The 26,380-nt window shown below is 37.0% G+C and overlaps 1 protein-coding gene across 7 annotated transcripts in view; it reads right to left on the reverse strand.

Annotated features, from left to right (window-relative positions):
• The window catches only part of Btbd8 (BTB domain containing 8), a 79,837-nt gene that overhangs the window by 41,847 nt on the left and 11,610 nt on the right, over positions 1–26,380 (reverse strand). For 5 of the 7 annotated variants that reach the window (XM_074076486.1, XM_020159537.2, XM_074076484.1 and 2 more), the window contains 3 exons: positions 18,225–18,421; positions 12,164–12,281; positions 1,810–1,899 (listed from right to left, as the gene is read on the reverse strand). In XM_074076486.1, the coding sequence (XP_073932587.1) occupies positions 1,810–1,899; positions 12,164–12,281; positions 18,225–18,421 (405 nt within the window). Of the gene's footprint in view, positions 1–1,809; positions 1,900–12,163; positions 12,282–18,224; positions 18,422–26,380 lie in introns of those variants that run through there. The other 2 variants (XM_074076485.1, XM_074076489.1) reach the window with 2 other exon arrangements.

Genomic DNA, 26,380 nt, shown 5'->3' on the forward strand with positions numbered 1-26,380 from the left:
TTTATATGTGATTTACAGTCAGCATAAGCACTTACTAGAAAAGAAAGACATTTAACTTTTCTGGTCTTGTTTATACTCATTTGAATTTACCTCATCTCAACAACTAACTGTAAAAAATTAAAGAGCATAGTGAATGTAGAAGTATAGAAACTATAAAATGCAATTGTCATGCATGATTACTGCTGAGGACAGGATCTATTTGGAGAAAGGAACAAAGATATACATAATAGGTGTCAGGTAGTTAAAACTGTCACTAACCAACTGGGCACCGGTGGTACGCCTGTAATTTGGGAGGCTGAGATCAGGAGAATCATGGTTCAAGGCCAGTCCAGGCAAACAGTTTGTGAGATCTCAATCAACATGTGGGTACGGTGACATACACCTATCATCCCAAGCTACCTGGGAGGCTTAGACTGGGAGGTTTGAGACTCCAAGCTGGTGAGACCTCATCTCAAATCAAAAACAGCTGGGCATGTCAGTGCATACCTCTCATCCCAGCTACAGCACGAAGCATGAAATAGGAGGATCATGGTTCAGGCCAGCCTGGGCAAAATGCAAGACCCAATCTCCAAAATAAGTGGAGCAAAAAAAAAAAAAAAGGGCTAGAGATGTGGCCCAAATGGCAGAACAAGAGGGAAGCCCTCAGTTTAAACCCCACTACCACAAAAAAATAGTATGAAGAAAGAGAAAAACAGGAAAAAGAAATAAAGAAAAAGTCACTAACCTACAAAAGGGAAAGATTAAGCTTGTGCTCTCTATAAATGACTTTCTCCTGCTGAGGAATAAGATTCCACAGTCACACATTTCTTTTGACTTTTGTCAAATAGAGAATCATGTAATGAATACCAAAAAGCTGCACTCTGAGTCAAACTAATATTTTCCTTAATTCGAATTTTTATTGAATTCAGTTCTAATAAGAGTGGGTTGACTCTTAGTAGATCTGGTCAGGTGTGGTGGTACATGCCTGTAATCCCACTTACTTGGGTGATGGATACTGGAAGGATCATGATTTGAGGACAGCCTGGGAAAAATGTTAGTGAGGACCCCCCCCTTGCATCACAACAAACAAGCCAAGAGAGGTAGTTCATGCCTGGAATCCCAGCTACACAGGAGGCATAAGTGGGAAGATTGCTGTCAGTGGGTGGGGGGGAGGATTGCTATCCGTGGCTGGCCCAGGCCAAAATAAAAAAAAATATATGCAAGAATAACTGAAGAATATTCTGAAGAACAACTAAAGCAAAAAGGGCTAGAAGTGTGGTTCAAGTGGTAGAGTGCTTGCCTAGCAAATGCGAGGTCTTGAGTTCAAGCCCCAGCACCCCTTTGCCACTTTCACCACTTTTGACCAAGTCTAAAATATATGAAATGCAAGCCCTGGACAAAAGGCCTGTGAAATTACACAAAAGTAATTATCCTTAAGAGTATCACAGTTCCCGCCTAACTTCTAACACTACCTTTCTTAAATTTAGTGTATATTTTAATACTCATCTAAAAGGAAGAGATCTTATCAGTATGATACTTACAACTTTCAAGTTGTTTTTTGACAGTGATGACAACCAATAGAGCCATCCTTTACCCACAGGATAATAAACTCTTTAGCCTGGCACTTAAACTTCCATAATCATAAACTACCTGTATGGACTCTATTACACAATGCTCCCTAACACCTTATGTTTCAGAAAATGCACTCTGTTGAGTTCTACTACACAAAAATATTTCACTGAACGGAGGTCAGATTCATAAAAAGTGCTTTGTATGAAGTGTTATTTGCCATCACTTGCAGTCAAGCTGCCTCATAAAAATTATGCTTACCCTTGAAGAATAATATACTCTTGGGAGCTTTCAACCCAACAGCCACTCAGCATTGCAGCAAAATAACTAGATCTGGCAGTTAAAATGGCCCTAAAGGGAAGAAGGGGAAAAACACTAGTAAACACTTATATACTGTGCAAAACGTAAATTTATAAAACTTTTCATCTTTACCTCTTAAAACACAACAATCTATATGCCTTGTTTAAATTCACTGGTAAGATTATTATAACAAAAATTGTAAGGTTTTATTTATACATAAGTATTTTATTTGATTAAAACACTAATTCCAGAACTGGGTTTAGTAGTGCATCCCTGTAACTCTAGCAGTTGGAAGGCTGAGGTAGAAGGATCATGAGTTCAAGGCCAGTTTGGGCTATATCACAAGACCCTGTCTCAAAAAGTTAAAAAATAAAACATTAATTCTGAAAAGCCCTTATCATTTTACTTTCCCCATGAAAGTTCTTTTGTTTTAATAACACTTAAAACTATTTCAACGATTAGGATAATCATTGAAACTACAAATGCAGAAATAAAGATCAAAGACGTTAGCAGCCTCTTCAACAAAAACTGCTGGGAAAACTGGTTAGCAGTCTGCAAAAAACTGAAACTAGATCCATGTATATCACCCTATACCAATATTAACTCAAAATGGATCAAGGCTCTTAATATCAGACCCCAAACTCTTAAGTTGATACAAGAAAGAGTAGGAAATACTCTGGAGTTAGTAGGTATAGGTAAGAACTTTCTCAATGGAACCCCAGCAGCACAGCAACTAAGAGATAGCATAGATAAATGGGACCTCATAAAACTAAAAAGCTTCTGTTCATCAAAAGAAATGGTCTCTAAACTGAAGAGAACACCCACAGAGTGGGAGAAAATATTTGCCAATTATACATCAGACAAAGGACTGATAACCAGAATATACAGGGAACTTAAAAAACTAAATTCTCCCAAAACTAATGAACCAATAAAGAAATGGGCAATTGAACTAAACAGAACTTTCTCAAAAGAAGAAATTCAAATGGCCAGAAAACACATGAAAAAATGCTCACCATCTCTAGCAATAAAGGAAATGCAAATCAAAACCACACTAAGATTCCACCTCACCCCTGTTAGAATAGCCATCATCAGCAACACCACCAACAACAGGTGTTGGCGAGGATGCGGGGGAAAAAGGAACCCTCTTACACTGTTGGTGGGAATGTAGACTAGTACAACCACTCTGGAAAAAAATTTGGAGGCTACTTAAAAAGCTGGACATCGATCTACCATTTGATCCAGCAATACCACTCTTGGGGATATATCCAAAAGACTGTTACTCCAGAGGCACCTGCACATCCATGTTTATTGCGGCACTATTCACAATAGCCAAGTTATGGAAACAGCCAAGATGCCCCACCACTGACGAATGGATTAAGAAAATGTGGTATCTATACACAATGGAATTTTATGCAGCCATGAAGAAGAACGAAATGTTATCATTCGCTGGTAAATGGATGGAATTGGAGAACATCATTCTGAGTGAGGTTAGCCTGGCTCAAAAGACCAAAAATCGTATGTTCTCCCTCATATGTGGACATTAGATCAAGGGCAAACACAACAAGGGGATTGGACTATGAGCACATGATAAAAGCTTTAGCACACAAGGGAGGGGTGAGGATAGGTAAGACACCTAAAAAACTAGCTAGCATTTGTTGCCCTTAACGCAGAGAAACTAAAGCAGATACCTTAAAGCAACTGAGGCCAATAGGAAAAGGGGACCAGGAACTAGAGAAAAGGTTAGATCAAAAAGAATTAACCTAGAAGGTAACACACACGCACAGGAAATCAATGTGAGTCAATGCCCTGTGTAGCTATCCTTATCTCAACCAGCAAAACCCCTTGTTCCTTCCTATTATTGCTTATACTCTCTCTACAACAAAATTAGAGATAAGGGCAAAATAGTTTCTGCGGGGTATTGAGGGGGGGAGCGGGAGGGGGTGGAGTGGGTGGTAAGGGAGGGGGTGGGGACAAGGGGGAGTAATGAACCAAGCCTTGTATGCACATATGAATAATAAAAGAAAAATGGAAAGAAAAAAAAAAAGCTGTTTTAGGCATAGGTATGTGCTAATATCATGGACTTTGTGAAAAAAGTAAAGTGTAATTATTTGATAAAAAAAAAAAAGAAACTACAAATGCAGAAATAAAGATCAAAGACGTTACTCAGCATCTTTGGAAACATCAGTAAGAAACGGAGTAAAATTATTATCTGTCAATTAAAATTCCTAAAAAGAGAGTCTGCAACTTTATGGTTCTAACTTCTAGTTTAGAACTTACCCTAATTATGCTCAGGAAAGGGTATACCTTAGGTATAAGAAAATGACAGGAGAGCTATTTTCTTCTAAAGTTCCATTCTATTTTCTCAAATAAAATGTTACTTAATTTTTAATCAACAGATACCCACTGGCTTTTCCTCTGTGCTAGGCATTATTCTAGGTGCTGCAAACAAAACAGTAAATGAAGTACATGGAACAATGTTCCATTCCAGTAGACAGTGAGATGGAAGAGTGGACGAGAATAGGAAGAAGGGGGAAGACACGCCAATGGCTTACTTATCTATACATATACATATATGTACATATACACATAAAATCTATACATAAATATATGCATAGAAAATCTATATATGTATAGGTCTCTATATATGTAATTTCTATATATAAATATGTATGTGTGTCTATGTACATACACATATATATTAAAAAAATAAAATGTAACATGATTTGGAGGCATCAGAATACTACCATGGTGGCTACACAAGTTAGAGAAGTTTTAAGAGAAAAGACAAATGAGGCGATCCAAACATTCTGAAGGAATGTTTTCCACTGAAGTGACTGCTGAATCAGAAAGTAACAGCAGTGGTTGGGAGAAACTGAAAATAGCTTCTGGAAATGTTTGCAGGTTCAAAGGGGCACAAACTAGATCTTGGGTACATCAAAGAGGGGTTGGATGAAGAGTGACCATAAACAAGTCTGTGTCAGGCAAGCTTTAATAGTGTAATTCCTAATTGAGACAAAGCAATCACCATCTAGTCTAACTGCTATTCAAAAAGCAAAAGAAAGTCTGGTCTGAATTAAAAAAACATCACCCAGAGTCAAATTATTTCTAAAACAAATTTAATAATATGTCCAGCAATCATCCAAAAACAATAAACAACCAGAAAGTAAAGCAAAAAACACCATTTACACTAGTATCAAAAAAGATCAAATACACAGGAACAAATGTAGCAAAAAAATGTACAAGACCTCCCATTAAAACTATAAAACACTACTGGGATAAATTCAAAAAGGTGTAACAAGAGGGCAAAAGTGTGCTCATGGCCTTGAAGGCTCCAAACTATTAACATGTCCATCCATTCTTCTTAAATTAATTTCCAGACTCAACACAATTTCAGACTAGTATTTTTAGTAGCAATTGATTAAGTTGGTTCTAAATGTACATGGCAATGCAAGGAACTCATAATAGACCAAATAAGCATCAAGTGGTAGGGTGAAGCCCCGACTTCAAACCCCAGTACCATCAAAAACTAGTGAGAAATGAAGGTACAGATAGAAAAATTTAATTATACTTGAAGACTTCGACACTCCCCTCAGAAATTTAACAGAACAGGTAGACAAATATTTAGTTAAGGTTATGTAAGATTTGAACAACACTATCAACCAATTTGACATTTACAGAACATTCTATCTCAGTACAGCTGAATACACATTCTATGCAAGTACAGTGGAACACTTACTAAACCAGACCATATTCTGTTAATTATTAAAATTAGAAAATATTTTTCTTATTTAATTAGCATATATTAATTATAAAGAGGCTTCACTGTGACATTTCTGTACATGTGTATAACATATTTTGATCAAATTCACCCAGAAAATATTTTAAATGAAAAATGAAAACACAACATGTCATGATTTACATATGTGACAGTTGTAAGAATGCACCTCTCTTATCACTAACTGCATAAATGACCTATGCCTCCAGCTAGAGCACTCTGAAATCTAAACTACATTGGTTCTTGTCCACCTTCTGACAAGCTATCTCCTGCCAATGACTGAGCCTGATAACAAAGGCACTCCTATCCTTGGGAGACAGAAATTCTTCAGACCTGGGCCTTTGGCTTAGGAATTTTCCAACAGCTTTGGGGAAAATACTCTAGAATTGCACTGCAGTCTAAGATGCTTCCACTTAGTGTAACTTCTTTCCCTTTCCCCTTCAGATCAGCATGGCAATCTATATCATCTGTATTCCTCCATCATGTTCTCGCTCATGCATTTACTCTAACACATTTCTTGTGGGTCTTAATGCCATCTTTGTGTCAGCTTTTCAAAAGGCTTGAACTAACATAGCATGTCAGCTATTTCCAACTGAGTAAGATTAAAAGCATCCGAGGCTTACACGATTACTGTGACCTTAAAATAGAAACTCAGAAAACATTCCTATTTAATTAGGAAACATGCCTCAAGTTAAAAGAAATAATGCCATAGATGGCATAGTGCATTAGAAATCTTTGATAAATCTTGACTTGCCAGGATTCCAAAAACTGTTTTCTCCTTTTGATTAAGTTTAATTTCAACTGACAATGCTGCTTCTGGCTCTATCAAGATGCCCTAATTTCCCCTATGTTGTTGCTTTGGTACAATGCTATTCAGTGCTTCCAAATGTTAGCTGAACTAGATTCACTGTTTCAGGAGGAATCATGGCCTGAATTACTCCTGAAAAGGAGGGGTTTTTTGTTTTGGGTTTTTTTTTTTTTTTAAACTGAGACTAATTTTTAGTACTCTCACCCCAAGGAGGGAGGTGAGGAGAGGCAAGCATATCTAGCTTTAGTTCCATATAACTGAATAATAATTAAATTCAGAGTAGCAAATACAAAATTTTGAAGCTATCACTATTATCCATGCCACTTTTGAGCAAATTTTAGAGACCATTACTTTATAAAAGGAAAGTTAACTTTCTCTTGAGAATTTTATGACATCCACTGACTATAGAGCTTTCATAGGTCTAACATTTCCTAAATTGTAAATTGAAGCAGAAGTTCCATTATCCAACACAATTAGGACTGACTGATAGTTGATTAATCAAAAAATCAGGAATTTAAAAACAATTTCTATATATCATAATCCCTTTATCACACCTTAAAAAATAAATACAAAGGTCTGGGGATATAGCTTAGTGGTAGAGTACTTGCCTAGCATGTATGAAACCCTGGGTCTGATCCTCAGTCCCATGAAGGGAAAGCATTCCTTCATAAGTCTTTCACTATAAGGCAAGCCATATTTTAAGATGTGGTTCACTGACTGATACTCATCTTTGCTGCAAAAACTACACTACATACACTATGATTTGTAGTTCAAATTTCTCCAAAGTGAAGAGATAAAAACTTTTGTGAATTAATCTAATAGAATCATTCTGAATTTTTATAACTTTCCTTTGATTTTTTTTCTGGTAGTGGTACTAGGGATTGAGCCCTAGACAATGGTCCTAGGCAAGCATTCTACCACCACTCCACATCTCCAGCCCCTCTCCTCACACTTTTATATTGTTGCATTTATAGTAAATTCAATGGCAATTTTTAAATGCTTCTTCCTTATTAAGTTTTTCCAAAGCATTCACCTTAGATTTCACTGAAATAACTCTTTTCATACTTCATGTATCATTGGCTTATATGGTATTCATTAGTATATGTCATCAAAATGATAAACTCACATGGCATAAACAGGCTAGGAATAAACCCAAGCAAATCTTGGGCACAAACTCATGATAAGAACAGAGGTAGAATGAATAAAAGTGACAGTAGGTACACTAGAGAATAGTCTCCTAGCCATGAGAGTTCAGTCTAACACATCAACATGTTCTCCAGAGGGTATCTGGAGAGCTTCCTAGATGGAATTCAGTTAGGGAGATTCTAGTATAGGTGGTTTGTTTCCTTCTGGGTATGTAATGTCTTTTGCTTTTAGTTGCCTATCAGAACCTCCTGCAAAGCTAGTGGTATCAAGAATTTCACCTCTTTTCCTTCTCTTGTTTCCATACCTAATTTATCATTGTTAAACCTCTTATGTAGACACAATTGATAATTTACCATTAATAATTAATATTAAGATGATAGTAACTATTATATGATAACTTGGAATTTTGTTATGATTATTTCAAAAAAAATTAAAAATTCCTGCAAATCCTAGTAAGATATAGAACAGCAAACTTTTTCTGTAAAAGCCCACATATTTTTGGCTTTACAGGTCCCTACAGCATATTCTTCTTGGTTTTTGTTGTCTCATACAAAAACAGGCAACTTACATATCTGGGCCATAGTCTGCTGACTCCTACTATACAACAAGGTATAAGGAACAATACTGTATTTCACTTATAGATATTTAATTCGTACTTATAGTAACTAACATTTACTTTCAAAGCTTACAATATGCCAGACACATTAAGGTATGCTAAGTGTTTTATGTGTACTGTCTGATTCAAACCTTATAGCCACCTTATGTTATAGTTACTATTATTATTCCTTTTACAAATAAATAATTGAGACTTAGAGAGAGTAATTTCCCAACAATAAGTGGTGAACTCAGAGTATCAACCCTGAAAACTGAGATCACAATTACTAAACTCTACCACTTCTGAAAAAGTTTTCAGTTAAACGTATCCAAGGACATACAGATAGTGGCATGGCCACATTGATCTTCTGAATAAATATTCAGAGAAGCCTACATTTTAAAGGGGGATTTGGCAACACAGTAACCCAACAAATAAATTCCAATAGTATAATATTAATCATTGATAAGAAAGGAGTATCAGTCAGTTGCTGGTGGCTCATGCCTATAATTCTAGCTACTAAGACGGTAGAGATCAGGAGGATCGTAGTTCAAAACCAGGCTGGGTAAATAGTTCACAAGACCCTAACTCTAAAAACCCATCCAAAAGGGCTGTGCCTTCTTTTTCAGAAAGGCAGCAAGAGAATCTCAATTATGGAAGACAGATGTGCGACAAATAAATTATCTTAAAAATTCACAGATTCAGTTTGTCTTATTGAACATTAAAATAATGAAACACACTCTAAAGTGGAAGGCCAGCAATAGAGCAGGTCAGGTAGCTGTTTAGGGGTAGACTGACGTTGACAGGAGGAAACAAGCCAACAAAAATGTACACTATCCAGATGGCATTCATCTGGTAATTAAGAGGAATTTGGGCTGGAAGGTATGTTACAGAGATCCACAGCAAGGGGTAATACGCTATAGAATCCTAGAATATAATATTCAGAAAAGTAACAAATGTGATCTAGGAAAGCTAATGAACTCTCCTTCTATCGTAACCCTCCCCCACACACATACACACACACTCTAAATAAAAAGAACTCTCTTCATTTCTGCTTTGAGTAGAAGTGTTGGAGATAAAGACAAAGATGGGAAAAATGACAAATTATACTTTGGAGAGGGAAAGGCCTATGTAGCAGAAGTGTATAGTAAATGTGACCTTCTTTGGAGGCCTACTGCTATCCCATTCCTCCTTGGATTACAATGAAATGAAACTGACTCAGACCATGATTCTCTGCTCATTACACATAACTAATAGTCATACAGACTGCTGCTACCATCTACACAAAAACTTGTATATCAAAAGCCTATCACCTGGATGGTGATAATGATGACCATATTTGTGCCATATACTGCTCAAAGTGTTTTAAGTATAACAAGTAATTTAATTCTCACACTATGAGATGACTACATTTATAATTCCTACCCTTGTTGAGAATGCTAAGCACAGAGTGAATTGTTAAATGGCTTGCCCAAATTCATACAGCTAACGATGGTGAAGCTGGAATTAAAACCCAGGCACACTGGCTCTGCAGTCCACATACTCTTCACCACCTGGTTTAATTATGCCACCACAAGCAAGTGATTGACATCAGAGTATCTTTTACCATATAAAGTATTCCAGGCATTGCACCCCGGATTAAAGTAAAGAAAGAAGGCTAATCTTGGAAGAACCAGGTTATCAGGGATATGTTTGAGGACATTACTTAAGCATGAGAAAAAGATTAATTCAACAGAAGAGAAAATGACTGTATTTCCATATCAATTTGACATACTAAATTAGCAAACTAAACTGTTTTAAATACTGAGATCTAAAGTGAATATAATTCAGATCATAAATCCTAGTCCATTGTAAGTGCTTGATCTTTCCACGAGTCATATAATGTTTTTTAAAATTAAAACAGTCATGTTACAAATTTTGAACCACACTACTAGAAGAAATGCTGATAATCATAATTTAGAACAAGAATTTAAATAGTTCTGATGTTAGGCTTTCAATGAATATGTGGGTTTCATATGAAATATTGACTTACTGTTCTTTGAACTGCATAATAAAATTATGCACTAAACAGAGAAATGCTCTGTAATCTTGGGATTTAAATTTTTCTATTTTCAGTCATATAAGAGCAACAAAGTAGGAAAACTTAAGGCAGATCTTGAAACATATGCTCAGGAAATTTCTTTCCTAGTTAACATGAATTTTTTTTTTTTTTTTGGCTAAGGTGAACATGAGCAAGAACTTTCTTGGAATACAAACCTAATATTCTAGATCCAGCTCCTACAACACAGTCCTGGTCCTGTTAGTTCATTCTCAAGCAACAAACAGGGCAAGTCCAAATATAAGCAGTGAGGACAAATTGCAAAATGGTCTTAAGATCCTGCCTTCCTTGGATGACAGCAATAGCCTTAGATTTCTATAAGCTGAACTTTACTGGGATGCCTTAATGGTCTTAAGAATAATCTGGGGGTGGGGAAATGACCCAAACAATGTATGCACATGTGAATAAATAAACAAACAAACAAAAAAAGAATAACCTGGATACAAAATAAAATTAATTTGAAAAAAAATAGTTTGTATTAGCAAGAAAAGAGAGAAAAAGATAGACATGCAGTTTAGGAAATGTATACCTATGATATGGTATACACTGATCAATCTATATTAAATTCTATATTTTACTATACATATTGCAGATCTCATAAGAATTAGGAAAGTGCCAATGCTTTCCTAATTTCCTCAGCACTCAGGAGGCTGAGGCAGAGGATCAGGAGTTCGACCCAGGAGGATCAGGGTTTGAAACCACCCTGGGCAAACAGGGTTTATCTCGAAAAACCCTTCACAAAAATAGGGCTGGTGGAGTGGCTCAAGGTGAAGGCCCTGAGTACAAAGCCCAGTACTACAAAAAAGGAAAGTATGAATATGTGTGTACTTATATTATAAAATACATGTTACCAAAAAGGAAGCCAAATTCTGAAGAGCAAATAGTATGGTTCAACCTGGCAATCTTAGAGTTTGACAACGTACTACTGTCAATTAACTAGGAAAACCAATATGATTTCTGAGCTTTGTAGCTTCTTGTAATCTAATCCTACTGTTAATTTTATTAAGGGTTATGGACCCTTGACCCTAGGAAATTGCTTAGCGACACTGCAAAGTCTGGTTGGTCCTCCTTCAGGAGCACAAAATAACTTTCAACACTCATGTTTGAAACACGAACTGTTTGAATTCCTCAGGTCTCTGGTTGATTCTAGTACACAGTAAGGCCCAGCTGTAGCTATATTTCTTTTTCCTTGAGTTCCAACAGATAATCTGTATATCTTATTAAAGTTTTTTTTTCTTCTGACTAAAGCAGATTTTAGCTACTTACACTCAAAAGAGCCTAACCAAAATAGGCAGCAGGCATTAATTTGAACTCTAAAAGTCTGGAATGTCTAAGCAACCCAATTCTAAGCAGAACAATGGTTTTTAAAAAGTAGATTGAAACATTAAACCTCCTAATCAATGCTATTCATGAATGTCTTCTATTTTGAATCACAGAATTTGAGCCAAAATGCATTCAGAAAAAATACATGCCATTCATGGAAAAATAATCATTCTCAATACATAATGTCTGTAAAATTAAAAACTGCATTTAACAACATTTTCTGTGACAGTGGCTTTCAAGTTTATTATAGGCAACAGAACATTTTCTTCCACTGGAATATTAGGTTTATTCCCAATGCAAAGAATAGCAAAGAATTCAGAGAGAAGATATGTATTGCCTGAAACCTGCAAATATGCATGTCTGGATGGACCCATGCATGCCTGTATAAGCTTGCAGGCAGAAAACTTTGTGTAATGGCCAACCTCTTCCCATGTCAGAGACCCCTGAGGAATCATTACAGAACCCTGAGGCTTACATGAACCACAGCTTGAAAACCACTGTGTTAGAAAAGACAGCCACTCTTCTATACTCTAAGATCACAAACAAGACCAAATCAATCACATTTCTACTTACCTGTGGGCTTTAAAATTTTTCCCATCAACATAAATATCAATATCAGGACAACAAAATTTCACATAAAGCTTCAATAAATCTTCTCCTAATTCAGATGCAGGTTCCAAATCATAATTATCTTTAAAAAAATATGCAAAAATAGATTCTTTATGATTAGAAGCATACCAAAATTGTTTTCTAATATTACCAAGAGGTTTTTCTACATAATTATCTCAATTAGTTAGAATATTTAAGTAGCACATTTAAAACAAAACAAAAATTTTAAATCATCTACACTTTCTGCCTTGAAATACATATTTCTACTCATACTTAAATATATGTTTGGGGATTTTTTTTTTTTTTGCATTTTTCTTTTTTGGTGGTACTGGAGTTTGAACTCAGGGCTTTGCACTTACTAGGAAGTGCGCTGTTACCACTTGTTCTATGCCTCCAGCCCAAACATACCTCTAAATATACATATTAAAATACAAGTAACTTATACTGCAAAATTATATAGCAATAATGAATTTACTACATGAACATATGAATTAGAAAATCAGAAAAATTACCAATTTTGATATTCTTTATTTGATTTTCCAATAAAGGCTTGGTGCCCTTGTTGGTGCTGTGGACCTTTAGAAGGTAGGGCTGAGCAGGTAGGTCACTGGGAGCCCATGAAGGGAACTGTGGGACCCTAGCCTCTTCTTCTTCCTCTTTTGCTTCCTGGCTATGAGTAAGCAGGTTGTTCTGTCAGGTGCTCCACAACATTGACATCCAACACACCCACAACAGGCCTAAAGTAATGGATCTGCCCAATCACAGACTGGAACCTCCAAAACTGTGAGCCAAGATAAACCTTTTCTCTTTACAGATTAATTATCTCAGGTATTTCAATAATGGCAGTAAGCTAATCCATCCTACTTCATGAATATACATCTAGAATGACGTGCAAGCTGATAGAACCATTTTTATTACAATTTTAATGGGTTTTATTATTGCATTTTCATACCTGATAGAACTTCAACAGAAACCAATGAGTATTATTAGAGCACATACTGGGAGGTTAGGACTACACATAGCATGAAGAGATAGAGAAAATAAGTATTTTTTTTTTAAAACTCTCTTCTTCAAAAGATTCAACATTTTTGTAGCAGGAAACATATGACATGTATGGATTGTTCCTTGTTGAAGTAAACTGAGTTAAATTTACTTTGTCTAAAGATTTTCTGTTAACAACTATATATCATACTTTACCAGTCCTAGCACATCTGGTGAGGATTAAATCAGTGGTAACAGATTCCCACTGACCAACCATAAGTGTAGAGTATAAACTACAATGTCAATATTGGCTCTATCATCAAAAGAGATTCAGAATTTAATCACTACTTAATATACCTCCCCTGTTATAATCTAGTCCAAGTTATCATCATCTCTTATCTGGATTTCTATGATAACCTCCTAATAGGTCTCCCACTCTTGACCCCCCCAAATCTATTTTCAACAAAGCATCCAGAGGTATTAAAATGCAATTCAAATCATGGTCTGTCACAGTTCAAAACCTTCCTATTGTTCACTCCACTTCTTTTACCATGGTCTTACATGTCCCCACAGTATATGGTTTCTCATTATTACTCTGACCTCAATGCCTACTGATTTGCTCTTTTCCATATTTAACTCCTTCTCATTCCTCCAACATGGCAGGTACATACATTCTCATTTTAGGATCTTTGCACTAGCGTTTCTTACGCCTTGAACATTCTTCTTCACAACACCCAAAATGGGGGTTTGCTGAACCATCACATTTTCAATGAAACTGAACCTAACTACTCGATCTAAAATTACAACTTCATCACTACCCTTCCTAACTCCCTTTCTCTACCAAATTGATTTTTCTAAAATATTCCAACCTTCTAACTTCTTTACCATGTTTATTATTTACCCTCTACCCTACCCTATCTTCTCCCAAATGCTTTTTTTTTTTTTTGTGGGAGTGGGGTTTGGACTTCCAAAGTGGGCACTCTACCATTTGAGCCATGCCTCCAGTTCAACCCTATCTCCTTTAGCTAGAATGTAAGATTCAAAAGGACAGGAAATCTATTTCAGTATTGAGGTATCCCTGGGACCTACAACAGTACCTGACACATAATAGATCCTCAATAAATATTTGTTTGCTGAATAAATATATCAACCACTACATATAAAAAATTTTAAGAAAAAAACATAAAACTCTAACCAGAATTAAGCAGTAGGAAAAAAGAGAGATCCTAGTACTTCAACGATTCTTACAGAAGACTTAAAACACATAATTTAGTGAAATGATGAATTTCCCCTTAACATAAAGGGAAAGCCAAGAAACTTTTAACCAAGTTAAATTGACAGATTATACTATATAATGTATCACAACTCTCATTTGTGTTCTCAAAATAACCTACTGAATTTGAATTATCACAGTGTAGTATAATAAAAAATATATATTTGGTCTTTGTCCCAGGTCTTGGCGAGTTCTGAAAACCCCTGGAATTTCCTGAGTCAAAGGAGTGTTTGTCAGTCATAAATGAGCTCCTTTTGACCATATCTAAGTTTATGATGAGGTAAATTATGGTGGGGCAGGGGGCCTAAGTAATCTTCAACACAGGAGAGTCTCCAGAAAGACCAACAGCACCCCCCGCCCCTACACACACACCACCACCACTAGGCAGAGGTAGAGCTGAAGACTGAAGTATAAAAACTCTTGAGGCCTGGTGCCAGTGGCTCACACCTATAATCCTAGCTACTCAGGAGGCACAGAGATCAGGAGGACTTCAGTTTGAAGCCAGTCCAGACAAATAGTTTGAGACACCCTATGTTGAAAATACCCCCCCCAACACACACAAAAAGGCTGGAGGAGTGGCTCAAGTGGTAGAGCACCTGCCTAGCAAGTATGAGGTCCTGAGTTCAAAACCCAGTACCACCAAAAAAACCAAAAAACAAAAAAACTCTTGAGGAATTTGTGTATGTGTGTAGTGTTGGGGATTGAACTCAGGGCCTCCAGAGTATGGTAGAAACACTCTAGCACTGAGCTGCATCACCAGCTCAAGTTATAAAACTCTTGAACATTGAGATTCAAGGATCTTCCAGGTCACTGAACACACTGATATGCTAGGAAAGTAGTATACCTGGAAAAAGCATAGAAGCTTTGTGTACCCTGCCCCATGCCTAGCCATGTACATGTCTTCCATTTGGTTGTTCATGAGTTGCATCCTTTACAGTAAACTGGTAAACATAAATTGCGTATTATTCTGAGTTCTGTGAGTTACTCGAGCAAATTATTTAGCACATGTATAGGAGAAGCAGGTATCATGGGGCCTCTGGCATTTGTAATCAGCTAGGGACAAGTGTGGGCAGTAGCCTGGACACCCGATTTGAAGCGGATGTCTGGAGTGGGGGCAGTCATGTGAGACTAAGCCCTTTAACTGTCAGGCCTGTGTTAACTCCAGATAGTGTCAGTATTGAATTAAATTTGTTAGATACTCATTTAATTGGTGTCAGAAGTAATGTTAGGAAAAAAAGACAACAAAATCATAATACCCCAAAACTTCATGTGTCCTAATCTGAAGTCATCACTCCACCCACCTTTTAACTTATTCTCCTTATATTCCTTAAAACCTGCAAAATAGTACCCTCCAAACTCCATAGAAAATGGTTTGTAAATAAGGTTATTATGTTTTGGGTCACCTGGAACAGTCTCAGTTAATTCCTGTTGCCCCAGAACAATTATAGTTGATCCTCCCTATCTGCAGGTTCTGTATTCACAGATTCAAGCAAACACAGATCAAAACTATTTGAAAAAATGAGTAGGAATATTGCTCAGTGGACGGCATTTGCCCAACAAGCACAAGGCCCTGAGTACAATCGCTAGCATCACCCCCAAAAAAAAAAAAAAAACACTATTTGGAAAAAAGTTAGAAAGTTCCAAAAATCAAAAGTTGGATTTGTTATGCAACAAGTACTACCCCAAATTCACACAAATAAAATTATATACAGGCTGTTCCTGCTATAGCCCTCCTGCCATTTCACAGATCTTGTGTCTCTCTTGGCATTCATTTGAGAAGTATTCACCTTACTTCTCATCTCTCATTACTGTAAAATATACTTAGGGCTAGGATGGTTACATATGTATTGAACATGTATAGACTTTTAGACTATTAACATAGCATCTACATTGCATTAGTTATTATTAGTAATTCACAGATGATACAAAGTATACTTTCACAAAAGTGCAAAGTAAAGCATATACAAAGTGAAGTATATAAAGGAGGATGTGAACAGGTTACATGCAAATCCACACCATTTTATACAAGGGACTTGAGCATCAGCAGTTCGGTATCCCAAAATAGGTAAGGGAAGATCCTGGAACCAATCCTCTGTGACTAACAAGGGATAAGTGCATTAATAGCAACCCTTTCACTCTGTCAAATGTGTCCTAGTTTGGACAAAAAGTAAGGTCACCCTTCCTATAACACTTCCCATGGCGTGGCTTCTGCATACATCCACAGGCTCATTTCTTCTCTTACCGCATCCATTCCTGGCCCCTAACCCCCTACTCCCACAACAAACCATTTCTGGTTTTCCAAATATGTTAGAGGTCTGATTCTTTGCTTCCAGGCAAATAATCATGTTTACTTTACCCAGGATACTGCTCCCTTGAACTGTTTTTGCCTCATTAACTTCTGTTTATTCTATGGGATTCAACTAAGAAGTCATCTCCTCCACTTACTCTGGAAGCCTAAATTCAGATTATATATGTTCAATTTGTGTCCTATTAACAACCTACCTGATTATATGTGCAAGTAAACTCAGGACAGGAACACTACTTGTTCATTCTTACATCTTTAAAGCCAGTTAAAAAGTGTGATGGACAGAATGACATTCAGGAATAAACAGAAGTGCAAAGAAGACACAAAGGTGGGTGAACACATTTCTTTGGTGGAAACACTAGCAGAACAAATTTCCATTGAATTTCAGATAATCAGCTGTTGGGAGACTAAAGGAATATCTTTCTGTCTCCATGGCTAGCCTTTCTGAACAAGATGAACAAGAGAGTACTGGTATATCTGGTTAAACTGTGATTAAAACAGTAAACGTTCCTTAGAAGCTAGAGATAAAATATTGCTGGAGAAAGAAAGAGACTTATCAACCAAAGAAGCCATTTCCTTAAACTCCAGGGTAGAGAAAACAACATTCTACTCCCCTCCCCAGAGAAGATTTACATTCCAAAGTCAAGGCTGGCATCTCCTCCCTCTCCCTTTGAGGATGATGGACAGGTTTGCCAGCAGCCTATAAAAGCTTGGAGTTTCCTAATTTTGGTTTTCCTCTCCTGTGGCACAATAACTCTGGACAGGCAGGGTAATAACAGGCATTGTCTCATGGGGTTTCTGACGACAGAAAACCGACACTAATAGTGGTCTATTTTTTTGATTCAGAGGTTATAGGTTTCCTGTCAGAATGTCCATTCAAAAGAGAAAAAAAAAGAACGTCCATTCATCTGTCTGTATGTCTATCTATCTAATTCATGTTCTCTTTCCATCAATTCATAATAATACACAAGTTGCAATGCTTCTGACACTACCTCCACAAGCAAACTTAGGGCCTTTTTCCAGGGAAAATATATTATTATAGTATTTGTGTATTTCTTAACCATGTAATGTGTAAAACTATGCTGCCATTTTTATTAAATATCTTTCATAAATGTTTCATAATAAAACTTTTGTGTAACAGCAATTTTTATGTTGTTTATTGAGAGGTGGGGATAGGATATTCTTAAGAACTATATATACTGTGTTATAACAGAACTGAGTATAGTCTGCTAAAACAAGGACAATAACGTGCAGAGGCCTAAGTAGTCAAAAAGAAAATTGTGAATTATGTGTTGATTTATTCACAATAACCCCATCTCCAATTACCTGATAAAACTGGGAGTTGACCAGACTAGTATTTTCCTTTCTCCATGCATATTTTTAAAGTATTCTTTTCTCTAATTATAGTGGACTATAATTATTTTCATGGATATAAAATTCATAAAAATTCAACAAAAATACCTCACCATTGGAAATTAAACTGTCATCTCTGTTAGTGACATCCTCTGGAATTTCACGCTTCTCAAGAGAACAATCAGATGAATTTTTACACTTTTGAAAATTGAAGTCAAGTTTTTTTGGTGGTATCTCATTTTCCACTTTCATTTTCCTAAGAATTTCCTCTTCATAGTTTTTTATGCTTCTGTTTGATGAATATACAATCCTAAAAGACAAAATATAAAATGTTAAATAAAATAAGGGTGATTCTTAAAAAGAGAAAAACTATTGTTCCCAATGTGCTGCTTTCATATGACATATAGAAATTACATACAAAACATTTACACATAATTATATATATTTATGCATAACAACTTAAAAGCCTTTTTAATTTGGACAACTATGGGAAGGTCAATCTGAAACAATTTGAAGTTTGAAAAGTAGACTATCGAAACTTTTTATGTTAAAAAGTATTATTAATGTCAGAAAATTAAATAACCTAGATGAAATGGACAATTTCCAGAAAGACAAAAATTACCAAATTTGACTTATGAAGAAACAGAGTATCTGAATAGACCTTTAACAAACAAAGAGAGTAAATTAATAATCAAAAACTTCCCACAGAGTCTGGGGATGTAGTCAGTTGTCAAGAATTTGCCTAGCATGTATGAAGCCCTGGGTTAGACACTCAGCACTGCAAACAAAACAAATAACAAAAAAGCAGAATGAAGTGGCTTCACTGGTGAATTTGACCAAAATCTTTTATAAACTCTTCCAAAAAAAAAAAACCAAGGAGGGCCGTGATACACCTCAGTAGAAAAGTGTTTGCCTAGTATGAGCAAGACCCTGGATTCCACTGACAGCACTGTGAGGGGTGGGGAAAACTGAAAAGGGAACAAACACTTCCCACCTCATTCTCTAAAGCTAGTATTACTGATACAAAAGCAAAGACATCCCAAGAGAAGAAAAACACAGACTGGTATTCCTTACTAATAAAATAAAAGCAAACTGAATCCACCAACATAAAAAAAGGATTATACACAATGTCCAATTCCTATCTTGGGAATTCAAGAGTAGTTAAACAAGAATATCAATGTAATACACCACATTAAACCACATAGTAGCTGAGAGTCGGCACTAAGGGCCTACTTGAGGTTCACAGTCATGAATTTAAACTGACACTAATTTACATGGTTATATTTATTTTCCAGCCACATTTAGCTATGTGGACACAGGAGTAGAATAGTCAAGGAGTTAGATATAATATTTGAGGCCTTGACATGCAAATAAAACAAATTCAAAAGATTCAAAGGAACTGAGGCTATATGCAAAAGGAGTGACACAAGGATAGGCAAAGGAATTTAATCTGAGTAGAGTAAAATGAAGACATGTAACAGGTACTTAAAAACATTTTTTGCTGTGAAACACAGGCTCCTTACTTGGGCCAACAACTAACTGAAGGCAGGATAAAAGCTTGGCATCCCTGCTTCCATTTTGTATTAATCTTTGTTTTAAGCCATTTTCTCTGTATTCAGTTTGAATCACCTTGGGTTTCAGGAAAGACAAGACCAACTGATAATGTCTTTATGACATGGGACCAAAACTACTGCTAAGGAACAGCAGAGCTTTGCAAAACAGACACCCCAAATAGGAGCAATAACCTCATGAGGCTGTACCCTGGAGCAGAAGTAATCATCTTATGGGAACCAGATTGTTCCTCTCAAGTTATGACAGCAATAATTTCTCATGACCTCCTGGAGAACCAGAACTGAGATAATAATCAATCAGGCCACACTTAGCCCAGGACTGTTTAACTAGGTAACCCTTTCTCCCCTCACCCCAATTCTTCCTCTATTTAAACCTAAAGCTCAGGCCTGTATCCAACTATGGATGGAAAGGAACTGAAATGCTGTCTCCCATGGCTGCCTGTGCCATGTATTAAACCTCCTTTCTCTGCCCTTCAACATGCCTCTTTATTTGGCATATAGGGGAGAGTGGATGGACCTGACATATGGAATCCCAGAAGTTTGGGTCTGGGGCCTAAAACTCTGATTTCAGGAATAAGAATAAAAGAGACTATAAAAATCTGTTAAGATTAACTGCAGGTCCTGGTAAAGTTAATGAATGCTATGGTTTAGATACAGTTTGTCCTTACCAAAACTCATGTTGAAATTTGATTCCCATTGTGGGTAGTGTTGAAAGGTACAGCCATTGGGAAGTAGCTAAGTTGTGAAGGCACTGCCTTCATGAATAAATAAATGTTTTTCTCCAGAGACTACATTAGTTCTTGTGAAATGGATTATTAGTTCTTCTCCACAGGTTGTTACACAGTAAGCCTACACCTCTCTCTCCACTACTTTCTGCCACAAGGCCTCACTACAAGCCGAGCACATACCAGCATCAGGTTCTTAGTCTTTCATAATCATGAACCAAATAAGCCTCTTTTCTTTATAAATTACTCAGTCTTGAGTATTCTGTTTAGAGCAACAGAACATAGAACCAGAACATTGACTTATTACAGTTGGAGTCTTAAAGGGAGTAAGAGATAGGAGGTAGAAATTAAAGAGTGCTAGGAACTAAGATTATGAAGATTATGAAGTCAGTTATTGGTAATGACAGGACTGAGGATCTGACATGGTAGTAAATAGTTGAGATTTATGGATTTAGTTTGACAGATTACAGCATCTTGAGTTGTAACTGCCATGATTGTCCCAGAATAATCCTAGCCAGTTTTTGCTACATAGTTTCCCAGCAAACTACAGACAAGGCACTTGAGTGGTACGTAAGAGCTTTACAATTGGACCTAGCTCCAAGACTGTGCCTGACTCTGACTTTATCTTAAGATAAACTAGTACAAAATCACTAACACATACCTAGACAGATGGAAGTCACTTATGTCCTAATACGCTCTCTTTCTGACCCAAATTGCCAAATCCAACTGGTCTTGCAGCTGCCTAGGACTAAGCTCCCATCAGTAAGTCCCCCAGTAAATCTACTCTGTATAATTTTAGATCTGTCTCCTTTGGTCTCGCTGTATCTTGGAGCTGATCCTCATATACTAGCACTGGGTGGCTCTGGAACATGAGATAAAGTGGAAAACAAGAAAGGCACAAGGCAGCAGCCAGAGGAACCAAAAGGCCAGAGTACTGGAAACATCATCTATGTAGCAGTTAAATTTATGAAGAAAGAGAAAGGGACGATAGTAAGTAGCTAAAATCTTTTGAGAAGTGAGCAGGATTGACCTTGGGGATGGGGGCATCTGTGGATGATCATCCAGTGGTATACACTGGTTAAGACGAGATTCAAAACCAGAGGCTTAGGAATAAGGGGAGGAGAATGGCCTAGAGGCAGCAATGACATTCACAAGTGCTTTCAACTGTACTGGGGATTTTGGTTTTGTTCAGGTATAACATCAAGAGAGCAGGAGATGATTGCCATTGCAAAGATAATCTGTTACTTATAATTCCTGAAAAGAGGGGCATACCATGCCATACAGAGCCACATGGGGAAGCAACAGAATTGGTCAGGAGACAGAAGGAGCAGGGGAAAACATGGATAAAGCTTTTACTGTGGGTTTTGTGGGAAGGCATGGATGTGGTAAGCAACAGAACAGTTTTAGGATTAAATAGTGTGAATAATGTTGGCAGGCTCCTGGCTTAGGGTGATCTCTAGTTGTCTGGTACCTGGCCCTGGGAGATTATGGGAGAAGAATATTGCCTCCTGGAGTGTAAGAGCCAGAGAGAGGAGGTAGTGGTAAAGGCTGGTATATGAACTTGGGGTTGGTTGATTTGCAAATCAAAGATAAGGTCACATGAAAGTCATTTACCATCTCTAGGAATGAGCGAACCCTGGGAGGGGCAGTCTTTCCCCAGTCAGTAAGGCCTGGCTAGCAGAGCAGAAGAGTACATACATAGCTGGAGCTGAGCACACTGGCACATGTCTGCAGTCCCAGCTACTTGGAAGTCTGAGATGGAAGGATCACTGGAGACCAGGAGTTCACGGCCAGCCTGAGCAATACACTGAGACCTCACCTGCCCCCCAAAACAAATAATAACAATATATAGCTAGGGGTGTATTTCACTCCTATACAGTAGACTGTGTAGCCCCATTCCCCAAAAATGCCAAAAACACAGTTAATACAAGGAAAACATCGATCCCACCCATTCCCAGCCCTAGTAACATAAGAGATGTAGTAGAGAGAAAATAGGTATCACCTAAGAAAGTTGCTCTGTGCTGTTTCATGTATTTATCTGATTGATGACTTATTCTAGCACTTCTCGGTTATTGACATTAAACTGAAAATACCAAGGTCCTCATTCTTAGCTTTCCCTTTCATGCATATACAACTCTCACAACAGTAACAATGGTAAGACTCCTTGAGAGATCACAGATTCTTATGATCTTCAGTTGAATTCACTACTTTCCATTTATACTTGAGCCATACTTGAAGTCACTACATATAAAACAACTTTTCAAAAACTACACACACACACACACACACACACACACACGTATCCATGTATATTTTTTGGGCTGTACTAGTGTTTGAACTCAGGGCCTTGTGCCTATCACTCGAGTCATACCCCCAGACTTTTTTGCTTTTCATTTTTCAGGTAGGGGCTTGCGTTTTTGCCAGAGACTAGCCTCAGATTGTGATCCCCCTATCTATAGCTTCATGTATAGCAGGGATCGCAGATGTGCACCACCAAACCTAGCTTGTTTGTTGAGGTGGGGTCTCACTAACTTTTTGCTGGGATCACAGGTATTGAGCCACCATGCCTAGCCTCGAAAACTATATATTATACCCTAACTCAAGTGCACACCAAAGGACTTACAGTGGAATAAACTGCAACATAAAAGAATATTTAAAATGTTTATCAACTATTTAAAGAGACCAGAATATAAATTGAAGGGACATATAAAGGACTGAATTTTATACAGTAAAAATTCAAAAATCTACCTTATCAGAATTTTTACAAAAAAATTTTAATCAATATTTTCCATTATAACTTTCCTCATGCTTTAACATAGAGAAATTTCAATGCAATCTGCCACAAAAAAACCACTTTCTATGTGCAAGACACTAGATGAGATGTCATTTGTGATGTGCACATCAATGAGTGAATCTAGTATCAAGGAGCTTACATAACAACAGACATACATGACTAACTTAATATATAAATAGAATGTAATTAAATGCTTGAAATATAGACCTATGATGCACAAAACCAGCTACTCCAAGAAATTATAAAACAGACTAATGCATAGCCAGGAGAAGGCAGACCTCTTTATTGCCACCAAGTCCAGGGCTTCTTTCACTTTCTTGATAGTACTGTTTGTGAAATGACTTTTTTTTTGACACTACATCTTGAAGTATACCACCAGTCCCAGTTTACAATTTTGAGGTAGCTCAGTTTACCTAATCTTTTGTCATTTATGTTTTTGGTGTTAGAGCTAAGAAACCATTGTCTAATCCAAGGCCATAAAGATTTACTCTTATAATTTCTTCTAAGAATGTTATGGTTTTGGGGCAGCACAAAAAAAAAAGAAAGAAAAGAATTTTATAGTTTTATACATCTGGCTGTTATATTTAGGTCTATTACCCATTTTGAGCTAATTTTTGTGCATGGTATAAAGAAGGGGTTTAATTTTATTCTTTTGTATGTGGATACCCAAAGTTGATCTGTCTTTATTTTTGAAGAAATGATTTTCTCCGCATCAGATTATCTGGATACTCTTTTTGAAAGCCAGCTGCCTGTTGGTATGGACTGAATTATCTTCCCCTGAAATTATATGTTGAAGCCCTTACCCTCAGTGTGATGGTGGTTGGGGATGGAGCATATAGGAGGTAGGTAGATTGAGGAGAGTTTGTGAGCATGGGATCCTCATTAAGATTGGTGCCTTTTAAGAAGATATACCAGGAAGCTTGTACTGTCTCTCCATCCCCACCATGTGAGGATACAGCGAAATGGCAACTCTGGAAGGCAGGGTTGACCTCACCAGGTCAACCATACCAGCATCCTAATCTTGGACTAGCCTCCAAAACAGTGAGAAACAAATTTCTGTTATTTAAGCTACCCAGCTTATGGTATTTGGTTATGGCAGCTTGAGCTGATGAGCACGCTTACAAATGTGAGGATTTATCTGCTGTCTCTTAATTCTGTGCTGTTGGTCCACATGTCTGCTGTTACGCTAGTGCCAATGATCACTGGCGACTTTTATAGAAATCAGAGTTGGATTTTTGTGTTTTCTGTTCTGGTCCTAGTGCTTTCTAGATGCTAATCCCTTGGTTAATTGCTGACATGCTTTCTGCCTGTATTCGGAATCATGTTGACTTTAGCATACAAGATTCTCTTTAGATAATTAAAAGACAACTCAAAGAATGAAAGAAAATGTTTGCAAATTATAAGTCTAGTATTCTACATATGTAAGGAACTTAATAATGTAATAACCCAATTTTAAACATGCCAAGGATAAGAAAACAGAAAATTCTCAAAAACAAAAAGATGTAAGAAAGACAAATAAGTGCATGAGTATATGCTAACGTTATTAGCTATCATGGAAATAAAAATGAAAACCACAATGAGATACAAGCTTATATGTACTACAATGACTATAATTAAAAAGACAAGAGTTGCTGAGGATAGGGAAAAATTGAAACCCTCATAGCATTGCTATTGCAAATGTCAAAATCATACAGCCATTTTGGAAGAGACTGGAAGTTCCTCAAAAAGGTGAAACACAGGCTGGCAGAGTGGCTCAAATGGTAAGACCACTTGCCTAGCAAGTATAAGGCCCTGAGTTCAAACACCACATCCAAAAAAAAAAAGGTAAAACACAGAAACATAAAGCTAACATATGACCCAACAATTTCACCCCTAGATGTTTACCCAAGAGAAACGAAATCATAGATTCACGTAAAAACTTGTATGAGCTCAGTGGTAGAACATTTGCCAAACAAGTACAAGACCCTGGGCTCTACCCTCACTACTGGGGGGAAAAAAAGACAAAACAAAACTCATAGATGAAAAGTTCATTAAAGCAGTACACTGTGCTATGGCCTGGTTGACTGCAAGTAACTAGAGACCACATTGTGTCCATGGGACTCCCAGTGCCACTGCCTGACAAGTCTACCATTTCTAACTGTGTGAACTTAGCTCTCATCTCAAAAGTGGATATAATAATATCTGCCTCAAAGAGTTGTTGTAAGTTTTAAATGTGATAGTTGCAAAGCAGTTAGCACAGTGGCCTGGCATACAGTAAGCAATGACCAAATTTTAATATTGGGTACTGTGAAATTATGCATTTCTGCAGCTGCTGAGTGTATGTTTAATAGAAGATCTTGGAGATAGGTCAGAATTGTATACATTAGGGAAAGGGAGAGATTCTGTCAGTATTATCCTTTATTTGTTGTCATTAAAAGTGGTGAAGAATAAAAAGTGGGAAAAACTTGGAGGATCCAAGATGGCAACTAGGGTGCAGAGGAAGACAGCGTGAGCACCATGAATCAAAAATCTTGCTGAGATGCTGGAGCCCCACTTGGCAGAAATAAAACACCTAGGAGAACCAAATCTTCGACATCCTGAACTCTGAGTCCATAGAAAGCTTCTCCATGCCACATTATACTGAGAAAACAGGAGGGCTCCCACGGACACCAGATGCCGCCCTCCAAACCTGCTTGGAAGACATTTGGCATACCAAACAGGATTCAGAGGGAAATGAAGAAAACGGATACCCTGTTCTGGACTCCAACAAAATAAAGATAAATGACGCCAAGGAACCCAATGGATGTCCACAAGAACATCCTCAAAGAAGAAATCCTGCAAGTAATCACTGAGAGTATCATGGAGATGTTACTAGACATGGTTAACCAAAATATACAAGAGGCACTCAAGAAATTTCAAGACACCAAAAATAAAGAATATGAGAAGACACAGAAACAAATAAATGAATTCAGAGGAGCTCTAAATAAACACCAAAATGAAACAGAGAACACTATAAATCAGAGATAAATGAATTAAAGAAGAAAACTGACAATATTAAAGAGGAAGTGACCAATGATATGGAAAATGTAAGAAAAAAGAATGAAACAGAAACACAAAACACATGGAAGGTCACTCCAGCAGACTTGAACAAATGGAAGACAGAATCTCAGAACCTGAAGATAAAATGGAATTTAAAGGAA

The sequence above is a fragment of the Castor canadensis genome, chromosome 6, assembly GCF_047511655.1.
Source record: "Castor canadensis chromosome 6, mCasCan1.hap1v2, whole genome shotgun sequence".
Taxonomy (NCBI): Eukaryota; Metazoa; Chordata; class Mammalia; order Rodentia; family Castoridae; genus Castor; species Castor canadensis.